The sequence below is a fragment of the Neovison vison genome, chromosome 9 (assembly GCF_020171115.1).
Source record: "Neovison vison isolate M4711 chromosome 9, ASM_NN_V1, whole genome shotgun sequence".
Taxonomy (NCBI): domain Eukaryota; kingdom Metazoa; phylum Chordata; class Mammalia; order Carnivora; family Mustelidae; genus Neogale; species Neogale vison.
The window spans coordinates 36,771,744-36,787,858 of record NC_058099.1 but is presented as its reverse complement, the minus strand read 5'-3'; the positions used below and the strand labels follow the sequence as shown (position 1 = coordinate 36,787,858).

Genomic DNA, 16,115 nt, shown 5'->3' with positions numbered 1-16,115 from the left:
TCTTCCTGTGCCCAATGGGATGGACCTACCAAAAGCATGACAGCCATCCAGAAATGATTCGAAGTATGTGAGTGAACAACCTGTATCTGTTGGTTTGACACCTGGCTTGAGTATGAAACTCAGCTATGTCAGAGCCAGCACCAGGGACCATCCTCTGACCTCACACCCAGTGAGGCACACTGTTCCCAGGGCCAAGATTCCTCGAGGAGGCAGAAATCCAGGTGTGACTTTGTCTCCCCTGCCCTCCCTCCTCTCAGACCCAGCTTGTCCTGGCCTGGATCACTAGCTCTTCCTACTTCTCTTCTTTTTTTTTTTTTTAAATTTTATTTATTTATTTATTTGATAGAGAAAGATCACAAGTAGGCAGAAGGCAGGCAGAGAGAGGGGAAAGCAGGCTCCCCGCTGAGCAGAGAGCCTGATGTGGGGCTCGATCCCAGGACCCCGAGATCATGACCTGAGTTGAAGGCAGAGGCTTAACCCACTGAGCCACTCAGGCGCCCCTCCTACTTCTCTTCTTGTGTAACACCTTGCAGGTCTTTTTTTTTTTTTTTTTTGAAAGACTTTATTTATTTATTTGACACACAGAGAGAGATCACAAGTAGGCAGAGAGGCAGGCAGAGAGAGAGGGGGAAGGAGGCTCCCCACTGAGCAGAAAGTCCCATGTGGGGCTCAATCCCAGCACCCTGAGATCATGACCTGAGCTGAAGGCAGAGGCTTAACCCACTGAGCCACCCAGGCGCCCCACCTTGCCACTCTTCTTGTCCTCTAACCTCCACCTTTGTCCCTCGTCCAGATTCCACTGCAGCACTAAGTCCTTGTTCTCTTTGCCCCATCCCTGGTCATACTGAAACTCAGTACTGCTCATACCTTTGGCTCACTCCAGTGTTCTCCTGCTTACATTTCAGACCTGACAGCCAGACAACCCCAACCTCCCAAGCAGCAGCCTTGGTGATCCAACTGCCTTCAGTACTGATGCCTGCTCCCCCATAGCTTTGTGTGCTGTGAGTTCTCCTGAAGAGTCCTGCTCCCTCTTTGGGACCCAGAGGGGAGAATCTGAAGGTGCAGAAGCTGGCAGACATGTCTTAGGGGCTCCTGGGGAATGAGGACAGAGGGTAGAGCTCTGAAGAACTCCTGTGCCCACCTTGCTCCCCTTAAGCCCTACCCCATACCCAAACCCCTGCTTTGAAAAGAGGGGGTACCTGGAGAGAGAGATGATTAAGATTTTTCTTGGAAAGACAGAAACTGGCTTAGGTTAATTCCAGTTCTGAGAGTTTGGAGACTGCTTTGCAGAGGGTGGAGGAGGACAGGGGCAAGGGATTGGGCAACTAATCCCAAAAGGAAGGAAATCAATCTTGAATCAAGCATAGTAAACCTGTCCTTGGGGTCTGGGCCAGGAGGGCTACAACTGAGAAGGGCTGAGAGGAAGCAATAAGCATCACTGGGACCTGGTTTACCTCTCTCTTCATCTGTAAAGAGGAGACGCTGTCTCTTACACCCTCACTGAACTCCCATCTGATCCTAAACCACTTCACAGAGACAAAGACAGAAAGACACAGACCTCCATTTATCCAACACATATTTACTGAGCACCTTTATGCTAGATGCTGTTGGACATGGGAATGAATAAAACATATTATAATGGTATAATTCCAGTGGGGGAAATACACAGTATATCAGATGGCAATAATTAAAGTGGGGAAAAATAAATCTGGGTTGAGGGGAATAGAAAGGAAAGGATACATGCTACCCATTACATTGTAACAAACTACACTTAAACGTAGCAAGCTTAAAACAACATTTATTTTCTCACAATTCAGTGGATCAGGAATTTGAGAGTGGCGTAGCTGGGTGGTTCTGGCTCACTTCTCATGAGGTTGTAGTGCAAATACTGGCTGTAGCTACAGCTCCATGAAGACTGGACTGAAATTGGAGGATTCACCTCCAGGATGGCTCACTCCCATGGCTGTTGGTGGGAAGCTGTTCTCCTTGATGGACCTCTCCAGAGGACAGGGCCTTGTGCCTCAGTGTCTTCCTAACATGGAGTTGGTTTCCCCCAGATTGACCCAAGAGAGACTAAAGAGGCTGCAATGCTTTTTTATGGGCTAATCCTGGAAATCACAGTCACTTCTGACATGTATTTGTTAAAATTACATAACGAAGTCCAGGCCATATTCAAGGGGAAGGGAATTAGTCTTCATCTCTTAAAGGGAGGAGTATCAAAAATTTTATGGAGGCATTTTAAAACCACCATAGAAGGGTGCCTGGGTGGCTCAAATGGTTCAGCATCTGCCCTGCATTGGGCTTGCAGCTCAGTGGGGAGTCTGCTTCTCCCCCTGCCCCTGCTTGTGCTCTCTCTCAAATGAATAAATAAAAAATCTTAAAAAACAAAAAACAAAAAACAACTGGGGCGCCTGGGTGGCTTAGTCGTTAACTGTCTGCCTTCAGCTCATGTCAAGATCCCAGAGATCAAGTCCTGCTCAGTGAGCCTGCTTCTCCCTCTCCCTTTCCCTCTGCTGCTCCCCTGCTGTGCTCTATCAAACAAATAAATAAAATCTTTAAAACATAAAGAAAGAAATAAAAATAAAACCACCACAGAACAGGGAGAGGGACAGTGCCTGGCTGGCTCAGTCGGCAAAGCATATGACTTTTTTTTTTTTTTAAAGATTTATTTTATTTATTCTAGAGAGAGAAGGAGTGTGTAGTGGGATGGACAGAGGGAGCGGGAGAGAGAATCTCAAGCAGACTCCCCACTAAGCGTGGAACCCAATACAGGGCTCAATCTCATGACCATGAGATCATGGTCTGAGCCCAAATAGAGTTGGATGCTTAACCAACTGAGCCACCTAGGCACCCCAGAGCATGCAACTCATGTTATCAGGATTGTGAGTTTGATCCCCATGTTGAGTGTGGGTCTACTTAAACAAATAATAAATTAAAACAAACAAACACCCTTTTGTGTTTACAGAAATGTTAAGGGAAGAACCAAGTATTGAAGGAGTGGAAGGAAAGAGCCACAGGCATAGGGAAGAGCACAGCAGCCAGAACAGCAGGTGCAAATATCCTGTGGTGGAAGTTTGCTTGGTGTATTGGAGGAAAGCAAGGAAGACACTGTGCTAAAATAAGGTAGCCAGGGTAAATGATTAGACGTTTGGTCACAGCTAACATGGGCCTTAGAGTTGGTAGGTACCTGGAGGCAGTGAAAGGACTAAATGAGATGGAAACCATTAGAAATGTCTGAGCATAAGGAAAGACAAAGAAATGTCTGAGCAGAGAGAAGATAGAAGTCTGACTCAGGCTACTGTGTGGAGAATCATCCACACAGGAAACAAACATGAGGATTAAGAAGCTGTTGCAGTAATCCAGGTCCAAGATGCCCTGGACCAAATGGTAACAGTGAAAGTGGCAAGACATGGGTAGATTCTGATATGTTTTATCTTTAAAACAGGATCTGGGGGTGCCTGGGTGGCTCAGTGGGTTGGGCCTCTGCCTTCGGCTCAGGTCATGATCTCAGGGTCCTGGGGTCGAGCCCTGCATCAGGCTCTCCGCTCGATGGGGAGCTTGCTTCCCCCTCTCTCTCTGCCTACTTGTGATCCCTATCAAATAAATAAACAAAATCTTTAAAACAAACAAACAAACAAACAAACAAACAAAAAACAGGATCTGTACGGGGCACCTGGGTGGCTCAGATGGTTAAGCATCTACCTTTGGCCCAGTTTGTGATCTGGGGGTCCTGGGATCCCTGCTCAGCAAGGAGCCTGCTTCCCCATCTCTCTGCCTGCCTCTGCCTACTTGTGATCTCTGTCAAATAAATTAATAAAATCTTAAAACAAAAACAAAAACAAAAACAGGATCTGTTGATGGATATCGGATGTGAGAATGAAAGGTCTTCAAGATGGGACGCCTGGTTGGCTGAGTTAGTACAGTATGTGACTCTTGATCTTGGGGTTGTGAGTTCAAGCCCCATGTTGGGTGTAAAGATTACTTAAAATTAAAATCTTTTAAAAAATTTTATTCATTTATTCACTTGACAGAGAGAGAAAGAGAGAGCAGATGGGGGAAGGAGCAGAGGGAGAGGGACAAACAGACTCCGCACTGGGCAGAGCCTGATCCAACAACCCTGAGATCACAACCTAAGCCAAAATCAAGAGCTGGCCATTCAACCACTGAGCCATCCAGGTGCCCCTAAAAATAAAATCTTAAAAAAATACATTAAAAAAATAATAAAATCTTTTTCCTTTAGATTTTGTTTGTTGGAGAGAGTGAGCACACAAGAACAGGGGGAGAGGCAGGTGGAGGGAGAAACAGGCTCCTTGCCAAGCAAGAAGACCGATATGGGAAATGATCCCAGGACCCTGGGATCATGACCTGAGCTGAAGGCAGATGCTTAACTGACTGAGCCACCCAGGCACCCAAAAATAAAATCTTAAGGCAAAAAAAAAGGTACTCAAGATGACGCCAAGGTTCTTGGCAGCTGAGTAAATGTAGGTACCCTGAACTCAGACAGTAAAGACTGTAAGAGGTGCTGGGCTAGGAGCGAAATCAGTTTGTGCTGCCATTTTATTTTATTTTTTTAACTTTTTAAAAAAGATTTTATTTATTTATTTGACAGATAGAGATCGCAAGTAGGAGAGAGGCAGGCAGAGAAAGAGAGAGGAGGAAGCAGGCTCCCTGCTGAGCAGAGAGCCCAATGCAGGGCTCAATCCCAGGACCCTGGGATCATGACTCGAGCCGAAGGCAGAGGCTTTAACCCACTGAGCCACCCTGGCGCCCCTATTTTTTTTTTTTTAAAGTTTTATTTGTTTGGGAGAGAGAGCACAAACAGGCAGAGTGGCAGGCACAGGGAGTGGGAGAGGCAGATGCTTAGCCAGCCAACTGAACCGCCCAGGAGCCCCTCCCTGCCATTTTAAGTTTGCGATGCCAATGAAACAGTCAAGTGGAGAAGACCGTCTGGTATCTGAACCCTGAGCTCAGAGGTCTAGGTTAAGACAAAACAAACCCCCCACCACCCCATACACATACACACACATACACACACACAACACAGGAGTTAAGGCATACAGATGGTCCTCAAGACCCATCCATGTTGTTATAAATGGCAGGTTTTCCTTTTTTAATGGCTGAATAATATTCCGTGGTATGTTCATATGGACCTTCATACATATATACATTTTCTTTATACATTCATCTTTGCAGACATTATGCTAAGTGAGGTTAAGTCAGATGAAGACAAATACTCTATGTTCTCATTTATATGTGAACTCTACAAATATCCAAACCCACAGAAACGGAGAACAGACTGATAGTTGCCAGCGGTGGGGGTAGGTGGGCATGAGGGCAGGGTTGGGGGGTAGTGGAGGAATGAGGGAAGGTAGTTAAGAGGCACAAACTTCCAGCTGTAAAATAAGTCCTGTGGATGTAATGTGAAGCTTAGTGCTCTAATACTGTATTATTTAAGAGTATATGAAACACCATACAGAGAGGGACACCTGGGTGCCTCAGTCGGTTAAGTGTTTGCCTTCAGCTCAGGTCATGATCCCAGGGTCCTGGGATCCAGCCCTCCATTGGCTTCCCTGCTCCTCCTCTTCCTGTCACTCCCACTGCTTATACTCTGACAAAGAAAGATATAAAATCTTGGAAAAAAAAAAAAAAACAACTACATATAGAATTGAAAAGTTGCTGGGAGTAGATATTGGAAGTTCTCACCTCAAGAAAAAAAAGGAACTATGTGAGACGATGGATGCTAACTTACTGCGGTAATCATTCCACCATACACGTATCAAATCATTATACTGAACACCTTAAATGAACAGAATGTTATAGGTCAATATAGTTTGACGAAACTGTTAAAAAAAAAAAGACAAAGATGGTTGAAAACACCTGGGAGGGTTATATAGAGAGAAGTTTGAGCATTAACTCTTGGGAAGTCAAAGGAGCCAATCTAGGATTTATGGAGGTAAGAGCAAGGTAAGGAGCCAATTTAGGGCGAGTGGAGTCCAGGAAACTTGAGTGTTTTATGAGGAATTAACTGCATCAAAAGAAAGTTAAGAAATACCCATTGGGTCTCGCAACTCAGGGAGGAGTCTGGGAGCCTAGCCCCACGTGGAAAAGAGGAAAGAGGACAAGCAGAGCTAGGGCATTCCTGATAGATGTGGTCTCTGAGCTGAGGCAGAGCTGGGTTACAGGATGGAAGAAATCCTTAGAGGAATGGCTTTGCAACCCAGTGGAGAAGCCCCAGCCAAGACCTGTCATAGCCAACACAGCTGTGGTAGTGAGAATGGCCATCTTGCCTGGGCCTCACATTCACTGAGGTACAAACCGAAACTTGGTTTCCCAATGGTTTTATATGTAGTCTTTTGCGTTGTTGTTCATTAGGATGTTATTTGGGGATGCCTGAGTGGGTCAGTTGGGTGTCTGTCTTCAGCTCATAATCCCAGAGTCCTGGATCTAGTCCAGCACTGGGCTCCTTGCTCAGTGGGGACTCTACTTCTCCCTTTGCTTGCTGCTCTCTCAAAAGATTGTATATACTGTTGAGTTTGTATATAAAAACTGAGTATTTTGGGGGCACCTGGGTGGCTCAGTTGGTTAAGCGTCTGCCTTGGGCTCAGGTCGTATCTCAGGGTCCTGGGATCAAGCCCCATTTCAGGCTCTGTGCTCAGTGGGGAGTCTGCTTTTCCCTCTCCCTGACCCTCCCCACCACTAGTGCTCTCTCTCCATCTCAAACAAAATCTTTTAAAAAATTGTGTATTTTTATAACCAGTTTCCTTCTGTTCTTAATATAGCAGGAGGCGTAAGAAGTGACAGTGGCTTGGCTCTTACTCAACCTCAGAACAAGGCCAGGAGGAAGGTGAGTCCAGCCAGATGCCAGGGTGCAAAATTTAAGAGGTCAAAGGTGGTGTCCCTGGGAGTGACAGCACCTTAGGCACCTCTTTTACCCCACCCTAGCACCAGGACACCTCGGACACCACCAGGTAGTACCAGGAGTACTCTTGCTCTCCACCCCTGGGGGCTTCTACGAAGTCAGGTGTTCTAGAAGACAGACTGGAGAGGAAGAACTCCTACTCTGGGTGGGCATTATCATCCTAGAAAACAAACAAAAATGATTGTGCCTCCTTCAGCTCAAAAGTGGGTATACACTGCCACCCAGTGGCCATCCAGGGTTGAAGTCCCAGGACTATTTCCAGAATGGCTCAGGCAAAGGTTAAGGCAAGAACAAGTCACACACTACCTCACCCAGGCCTTAATTTCTTCACATTAGCAGGTTTTCCTGCTGCTGAGACACACGAAGAAGTGAAACTGCTCAACAGGTCTTTATTAACAGAGACAGATGGACAGACAGTGCACCAAAGGCAGTGTCTGAAAGCTGTGATGGGGGTATATGTGTGCAGACCTTCTCTAGGCAAGGGATGGTTCCCTGGACCTAGGCTAACCTCTCTAGGTCCCCTGCCCAGCAGTGGGTCCTGAGCTGAGGCCAGCCTCCCCATCATACTCCTGAGGGATGAATGGGGTTGGGGGCAGGGTCTTTCAGGATAAGAGGACCCTGACCTCAGCATTCTCCATTCTTATGGTTCCCCAGTTGACTTGGTTGCTGGGAGGGTGGGGGACAGGCCACGAGAGCACTTGCATAGCAGGGGAAGAGAATGGGGGTAAGGCATATGGTGAGGACAGGGAGATGATGGGGGCCACCACAGGCAACCCTTCATCTTTCTCCCCCCTCAACTGCTGCTAGATTAAGGGGTCAGGCCCAGACAAGAGTGTGATACCCACACCCATCCCTAATTCCAGAGCCCTGACTGCTGGCAGGGAAGCTCTGAAAGGCCTGAGTTACTGAGTCAAGCCTATAGTATGTGTGTCTCAATATGACTGGCCCCCTGGGTATATGTGGGGCTCCCTCTCTGGGCAGGTGTGAATGCATGGAACTGTATCTGCATGTATGTCCCATATGTTCCCATGAGTCTATGTTTGTTTGTATAAGCATGTATGTCCTTGCTCGTACACCAGGAACTGGAATAGTTGCATGTTGTGAATATGTCCCTGTCTTTTCACGTGAGCTCCAGAAAGAGGATGCATGCGGGCCTGCCCGCTCCTTTCTATCCACAGGTCCTCCTTCACGCCTGGCTGGTCAGGGGTCCTGGCCGAAGAGGTAGGTGGTAAACTCAAGCCGGAGGCCCCGGGCATAGGCGCGAAGAGTATAGAAGAGTGTGAGGAAGTCCTGGGTGCTGAAGATCGTGTCAGCCAGCGCGAAGGCCAGGGTGGATGGGATGACACCCCGACCATACTCCACCATCCACGTGTTTGGCCCCCATTCCACAGCCGTTGCCTCACCAGGCCCATGCACCACGGTCTCTCCTGGGGAACAGGGAGCGTGCACATAAGAAGCCTAGCCCTGTCCTTCCATTGCTGCCACTTCCCTAGCCCACGGGCTATCTAGGGGCAGGGAACAGAGCAGGAGCTTCAGGGAAGGAAAAGGCCTTACCTCACTGGCCTTGTCGCCCATCTGGAAGAGTAAGAAGCCAAGATAGCCACTCCTAAGTTTTCCTCTGTGCCATCACCTGGCTCATGTCCTCTTTGGGGGGAAGCCAGGGAGGGCCACCTCACCAGGCCATGGGCCATTGAATGGGAGTCCTGGAAGTCTGCATTCCCAAACCTCACTCATGTCAGGCAGAAATTTAGCTAAACTTGGGCTGGGCCTGTTAGATAGGGAGGGAGTGATAATAAGACTTGTGTGGCTTTCTGAAAAATGCCGCTGTCATGTGTCATGCCTGTTAACACTCAACCTCAAACTTATATGGAAGTCCAAAGCTCTACTTTTTATGTAAAGTGCTTTAACCACAGAAACAAAGAAGACGATAATCTGTCTTGTCTTTGGAGGTATGAGAACATACCTGATTACCCAACTGTCTCCCCAACAACTGCTGGAATGTTGGATGAACAGAACAGTGTCTTAACAGGAAGCTGTTTTGTTTTGTTTCCTTTTGACAGTGGGAAGCAACAGGGGCGTTTGGACCTGCTTCAATCGAGGGCCTGTGGTGCACCGGCGGGCGGTAAGGGAACCAGAAAAGAGCCCCCACCCCACCCCCCTTCCAGGATATGGCTCTACTCCAACTATGGGCACCCCAGAACGAACGGACCCACATAACAGAGCCCCCCTACCCACCTGGGTAGAAGACCTCACTTTTGGTAGTGCCCTCTCTCCACTGGTGGAAGGTGCCAGAGATGATGGTGTCCGAGATCTCAGCCCAATAGCGTCCTGAGGGACAATCAGATGGACACCGAAGATCAGGGTATCAGCGCCAATACATGGCTTGGCCAAACATCAGAAAGGAAGGCATGAGCCCCTGCACAGCCCCAGCCTCCCAGTTCGGCCCGCCGCCAGCACTGACCCGAGTGGCCGCGAGAGCCTAGGGCGGTGCCGAAGAGCAGCACGTACTCGGACAGTGAGGCGTGCAGAAGGCACATGGCGCCCATCCAGCCGCCCGCGTTTACGAACACCCACTGCAGCTCCTCGTCCGGCAACACGTGGCCTGGGTGCAGCCGCCGTAGTTCCACGATCAGCCGAGAGAAGGCCAGCTCGTGGTCCAGCCCTGGCGGGGTCAGAAGAACAACAAAGTCAGAGCCAAAACCACTGCGAACTGGAAAGGCGCTTCTGAAACTCCCAGCTCAGTTCGGGCCTCCCCAGGCCCCTGCCCTCCACCCGCTCACTCGCCCGGTCATCCGTCGGCTCACCCGCGTACTGCCTGGCCAGCTGCGCGATCTCTTCGTGCTGGAAGACGAAGCTTTGCGTGCCCAGCCAGAGCCAGACCACCTGGGTCAGCACAGCCGCGGCAGCCAGGAGCAGCGCGGCCCACACCCACCGCCGGCCCAGTGCCCACTGCATCCCGGCGGGCGGCCTGGCACAGAGAAGCGAAGGACCGAACTGAGGCCTGGAGCTGTGACTCCCACTTCCTCCAAACCTGCGGAGCGCTGTCCACTATCGTTCCCCCGCCATCGCCGTGGTACGGCTTGCCTTGGCCAATCAGAACAGTCCGGGCACCCGGGTACCGCCCCTCGGGTTGAACCATTCCTTCTCGGGAAGCGGGGAGCGCGAAGGGGTGGGGCGGAGCCTCGCGCGTGATGCGAAGGGGCGGGGCTAAGCCATCCCGGCGGCCTCGTTTAGGGTCCACAGGCTGGGTAGCTTTCCAGTGCCAAACCAGGTGTGGGTGGGGGTGTGAGTGTGGGTGGGGCTAGGTGGCCGTGACACTCAGAATGGACTGGCCTGTTTGGGCTCCCAGGTGAATAAGGCGAGCCCGGAAGTAGAGCTTCCTGGGACTTGTGATTGTCACCTTTGCTAGCACAGAAAGTAGAAGGCGCTTTTGCCTGGGAATGTTAGGGAAGGCTTTCCAGAGGCGGTGACGCCTGAGCTATGTATCTAAGGGAAATGGGGGAGGCGGAATGAGGCCTATTCCAAGTAAAAGATGCCATGAAGAGACAGCATGGGGGTTTTTTGGAGCCTACGATTCATTCTTTGTTTTGAAGCACAAAATGTGAGAAGAGGGCATTGTAAACCAACAGGGTTACAGGGAGGGTATGATAAAGGAAGAGGAGCAAAGGAGAAAAAAGGCAGCAAAGTGCAGTGATTAAGAAAGAAACTCTGGAGGGGTGCCTGGGTGACTCGGTGTGTTAAGCCTCTGCCTTTGGCTCAGGTCATGTTCTCAGGGTCTTGGGTCCTGCTTGGCAGGAAGCCTGCTTCCCCCACTCACTGCCTGTCTCTCTGCCTACTTGCGAGCTCTGTCAAATAAATAAATAAATAGATAGATAGATAGATAGATAGATGATAGATAGATAGATAGACAGATAGATAGACTAGACTGGAGCTGGACTGGGTTAATAAGCCTGGCTCTGGATACCTACTAGTTGTGTGATCTTGGGTAAGTTATTTAAACCCTGTGACTCAGTTTTCTCATCTGTGAAATGGGATGAATAAAAGTACCTACCTCATAGTACATACCTTCGTTGTGATGAAGTTTAAATGAGTTAATATTTATAAAGCAATTAGTGCCTGGCAAGTGGTGACATACGTGTTTGTTTTATAAATAAAACACAAAGGAGAAGAGAACTGGAAGAGCATAGCATCATACATGATTGTGATGGAATGAAGGGTCAACACAGTCAAATGTAGTTGAGAGTTTCAATAAAATAATGGGAAATGGTCAGTAGGTTTCTTAGTAGGGACATGTAGCACAGATGATAATATATACATTCACAAATCTATTTCCTTTTGCTCTTGGGCAGTCAGATTACATTCCACAGTATACTCTGTAGTTGATGAGGCCATATGATTGTGTTCTGGCCAATGAAGTATAGCCAGAAACCATGTATGTCACTTTCAGATCTAGCTCCTAAAACCTGTGAAATTCTTTACATTTTCACTCTTTTCTCATTTATTATCTTAATTACAGAGAATTAAGTAGTGGAGAATTCTGAATGCTGCTTTCCCTATCCCCCCACAATGGACTGTGTTGCTAAGCCACTGAGTTTGGGGGGGGTGTCATTTGCTACAGCAGCTAAGATTACTTAATCTAATACAGACCATTAGACATGTTACAGTGTATTGTACAGGTAAGAGTAAAGGCTGGGAAGATGGACTATTTTTTGAGAAACTTGGCCAAGAAGGTTAAGGTAAAGAAGGGATTATCTAGGGGCACCTGGGTGGCTCAGTGGGTTAAGCCGCTGCCTTCGGCTCAGGTCAGGATCTCGGGGTCCTGGGATTGAGTCCCGCATCAGGCACTCTGCTCAGCAGGGAGCCTGCTTCCTCCTCTCTCTCTCTGCCTGCCTCTATGCCTACTTGTGATCTCTCTCTCTCTCTGTCAAATAAATAAATAAATAAATAAATAATCTTTTAAAAAAAAAGAAGAAGGGATTATCTAGAGGAGACTGCATGATGGTGGGAAAATTATTTATTTATTTATTTATTTGACAGATAGAGATCACAAGTAGGCAGTGAGGCAGGCAGAGAGAGAGGAGGAAGCAGGCTCCCCACTGAGCAGAGAGCTGTAAGGGCCTATTTAGCCAGAGGGATGCAATCAGGTTAAACAGTGATTTTGTTGTTTATGCAGTAAATCTTAAACTGTCCCTGCCCCTTCTCTCCCCAGGGGACCTACTTAAAAATAAGTCCCGGGGGCGCCTGGGTGGCTCAGTGGGTTAAGCCACTGCCTTTGGCTCAGGTCATGATCTCAGGGTCCTGGTATCGAGTCCCGAATCGGGCTCTCTGCTCAGCAGGGAGCCTGCTTCCTCCTCTCTCTTTGCCTGCCTCTCTGCCTACTTGTGATTTCTCTCTGTCAAATAAATAAATCTTTAAAAAAAAAAAAAAAAAAAAAAAACAAGTCCCGGAAACCAGTTCCAGGTAACAAAGCCCAAATACAAGGGTGGGTCAGGCCAGGTGGAGGTATTCAATCAGTGGGGGCACATACTGTCTCCCTAGCTATCAAGGAATATGGGCCCCGCCTTTTTGGGTGCCTTTTGGGTGCCAATTCTGACCAAGGTGATAGGCTAGTTCAAATATCTACTATAGGGTAAATTGTAATTCAATTGGTCACTTTTGTGTGACCTAGCATGACTGTGCAGCTTTCTCGTGTTACAATCTCATTGGCCACCTGTGTGTGGCCAGGCCCAACCACATGGCCTTTGCCCTTAAAAGCTAGTCTGTAAGGCAGAGAGAGGTTGCCTCTTTGTAAGAGACGGCCCTGGCTGGTTAGTTTGATTCTCGATGCTTGGCGCAAAATAAAGCTTTGCTTGACCTTCAGCTTTGTATCAGTCTCGCTCCTTTGACCATGGACCCAACAGAGCCCAATGTGGGGCTCGATCCCAGGACCCCAGGATCATGACCCGAGATGAAGGCAGAGGCTTTAACCCACTGAGCTACCCAGGCGCCCCTATGGTGGAAACGTTTTTTATATTGGCTCTGGCTTCTGTGACACTCCTGAGCTGACCATTCTCTTAAGAGCCCTGAGAACCAGGGACTAACCCCAAAATCTGGCCTCTGTGCCCCTGTTCAGGCAGAACTCTCTGGGACTCTTTAGGTCTACAGTTTCCCTGGTCTTTCAGAAGGCTTCTCTAGCACAAACTGTTTTATAAAAAAATTAGTCACAGCCATATTTAGATATTACAAAACAAAATTCAACCAAGTAAATCTGAAGGCCTAATTGGCTTTATTAAACAATTCATGAATCAGGCGGCACCCCATCTAGCAAGTAGAAGGGAACTCCGAGGAGGAGGTATATAAAATGGAAGGTTTTTATTTTTATTTCTTAAAGATTTATTTATTTTGAGGAGTGCCTGGGTAGCTCAGTTGTTGAGCATCTGCCTTTGGCTCAGGTCATGATCCCAGGGTCCTGGGATCAAGCCCTGCATAGGGCTCCCTGCTCGCCAGGAAGCCTGCTTCTCCCTCTCCCACTCCCCACTTCTCTCTCTCTCTTGCTGTCTCTGCCAAATAAATAAATATATATTTTTTTAAAGTTTAAAAATATTTATTTTGAGAGAGAGGGAGAGCATGCCCCCTGTGCACGGAATGGGGAGTGGCAGAGGAAGAGGGAGAGAATCTCCCAGCAGATTCCCGGCTGAGTGGGGTGCTGACTCAGGGCTCTATCTCAAGATAGACCTTGTGACATAAGCCAGAATCAAGAGTTTGATGCTTAAGGTGCCCCGGAAGTGGAAGTTTTTTTTTTTTTTTTAAAGGAAGCAGTCTGGGACAGGAAGATTAGAAAGAGAAAAGGATTGCTCCAGGCCTGTTCCTTTTGCCTTAAGGGGAAAAGCAGGGACTCTTATTATGCAGATTACCTTGTCTTCCTTTGGGGGAGAGGACCCAGGTAGGGAATCATTGGTGCTAATCAGAAAATTCTGGTTGACCAGGGAAGACTGTATTTCTGGGGAAGTTGAAACCATAGTTAGATGAGGCATTAAGCCTCTGTTTGAAAACTTGTCATATGTGACGCCAGTTTGGGCCTACAGTTTTTTTTTTGTTTTTTTTTTTAAGATTTTATTTATTTACTTGACAGAGATCACAAGGAGGCAGAGAGGCAGACGGGGGAGCGGATGAGGGGGGTAAGCAGGCTCCCTGCTGAGCAGAGAGCCTGATGCAGGGCTCGATCCTAAGACCCTGGGATCATGACCTGAGCCGAAGGCAGAGGCTTTAACCCACTGAGACACTCAGGTGCCCCTATAATGTTCTTTTTAACAACATTGTAGAAGAGATCTTGGAGGAGAAGGGCTCGGTAGGCCCCATCTCAGCCATTTTACTCTTCCCCCAAAAAGTGATGGTGGGGAGACAGAAGAGAAGTTTGGAAAGTTTGGAGATGTTTCTGAAGGGGGTAAGGAGTTAGCTGGCATTGATGAGGGGTCAGAAGGCAAGCAAGGACAAAGCACAAGCTGACACCATGCAAGCAAGCCCCTCCCCCCCCACAGGGGGCAATGTCACACTGGTGGGACAAGTGTGACATTCCTCAGGCCCTGCTGGCTGCGGGACAGCTACGGAAAAACAAATGCTTAACTTACAGAGATCACAGTCCAACTAGACAGCGGCCTCCCTCAATTTACAAATGTTTTAGTGATATTTGCAAGAAAAAAAATTCTTATCAATAACCCAACTTCCAGAAGGAAGCTCCCAACTGTCTTCAGGTTAATGCTTTACTAGAGGACAGGGCCTCCAATCTCTAGAAGGTCCTCTTTACCATATGAAAGTTTCTTAAAAATCTCACTTTTACCCGCGCCTGGGTGGCTCAGTCATTAAGCGTCTGCCTTTGGTCCAATTCATAATCCCAGGGTCCTGAGGGTGAGCCCCACATTAGACTCCCTGCTCTGCAGGAGCCCTGCTTCTCCCTCTGCCACTCCCCCTGCTTGTGTTCCCTCTCTCACTGTGTCTCTCTCTGTCAAATGAATAAATAAATAAAATCTTGGAAAAAACAAAAACAAAAAAAACCCTTTTTCCTTACCCCCAACTCCCAAGTATATAATCAACCACTCCTCACAACTCTGGTGCAGCCCCTCTTTCTGTCCAGGGTCCTGTCCCTTTGCTTTAATAAAATCACCTTTTTCCACCAAAGACATCTTAAAATTCCTTCTTGGCCATGGGCTCTGGACCTCACCTACATTCAAAACTACATCATCACAATCCAAGAAGTGGCACCAAAGCACTGGTGTTCTTGGGAAAATGGGGCTGCCTACAAAATCCAGTCACTCCCAACAACAAAGATGGCTGAGAGAGGAGGAAAACAAATCTTCTATCTCAGCTCCCCTCACCCCACTCCAAAGAATGAAAAGCCAGTGGTATATGTAAAAGCCTCATTTCTCAGTTCCCTGCCCCCTACCTAATAGCCTCTTTAGATTCCAGTCTGAAGACCTAGGGCAGAGATTAGGTCAATGACCAAAGACCCAGTTTTTGCATCTGAGCTGCAAAACACCGGTTGGCCTGGCCTGGGTTGGGGGAAGGGGCCTCCCTGCTACTGTAGGGTTCCTAGCTCACTAGATTTCTGTCTTGAGTCTCACAGAAATCTCAGAGGCATTTTAGAGCAGTGAGAAGAGCCTGGAAACCTGGGTTCAAATCTTAGGCCACTAATCCTCTGGCTGACCTTAGGCTTCTGTCCTTCACTGTGGAATACGGAGGAGGTTGAAACAATATTTAGATGTCTTTTTGAAAGTGTCAGGGGAGGAATTAATTTGGATTTTAACTTAGTGTAAAGGAAACACCCCTGATCCCACCTAGGTGGTGGCTGGAGCTACTGGCCATGGGGTCCTCTTCACACTTTCATGATTTTTCTTTTCTTTTCTTCTTCTTCTTCTTTTAAAATTTATTTTATATTTTTAAAGATTTGATTTATTTATTTATTTGTGAAAGAGAGAGAGAGAGAGAGTGCGAGCACACGCACAAGCTGGCAGAGTGCCAGGCAGAGGCAGAGAGAGAGAGAGAGAGAGAGAGAGAGAAACAGGCTCCCTGCTGAGCAAGGAGCCTGATGTGGGACTCCATCCCAGGACCCTGGGATTATGACCTGAGCCGAAGACAGTGGCTTAACCAACTGAGCCACCCAGGCGCCCCTCTTTTGTTTTTTTTTAAACAAGAAGGTGTGCTTTCTTTTCTTTCTCTCTTT

At 47.9% G+C, this 16,115-nt stretch overlaps 1 protein-coding gene across 1 annotated transcript; it reads right to left on the bottom strand.

Moving 5' to 3' along the window:
- Positions 1-7,288: 7,288 nt before the first annotated feature.
- SIGMAR1 (sigma non-opioid intracellular receptor 1) lies at positions 7,289-9,984 on the bottom strand. Its single transcript, XM_044265473.1, has 4 exons — positions 9,724-9,984; positions 9,381-9,581; positions 9,155-9,247; positions 7,289-8,346 (listed from the first exon to the last, which is right to left on the bottom strand). Exons 1-4 carry the CDS (start codon positions 9,872-9,874, stop codon positions 8,120-8,122), a joined length of 672 nt encoding a protein of 223 aa, XP_044121408.1. The 5' UTR covers positions 9,875-9,984; the 3' UTR covers positions 7,289-8,119.
- Positions 9,985-16,115: the final 6,131 nt, after the last annotated feature.

Bases quoted from the DNA above. Each gene is read 5' to 3' on its own strand.
- SIGMAR1 (XM_044265473.1), bottom strand. From the start codon at position 9,874: ATGCAGTGGGCACTGGGCCGGCGGTGGGTGTGGGCCGCGCTGCTCCTG. The intron at 9,248-9,380 runs GTCAGTGCTGGC...ATTGTCCCTCAG, and splicing joins AGGCTCTCGCGGCCACTCGG to GACGCTATTGGGCTGAGATC. The intron at 8,347-9,154 runs GTGGGTAGGGGG...CCTGTTCCCCAG, and splicing joins AAGTGAGGTCTTCTACCCAG to GAGAGACCGTGGTGCATGGG.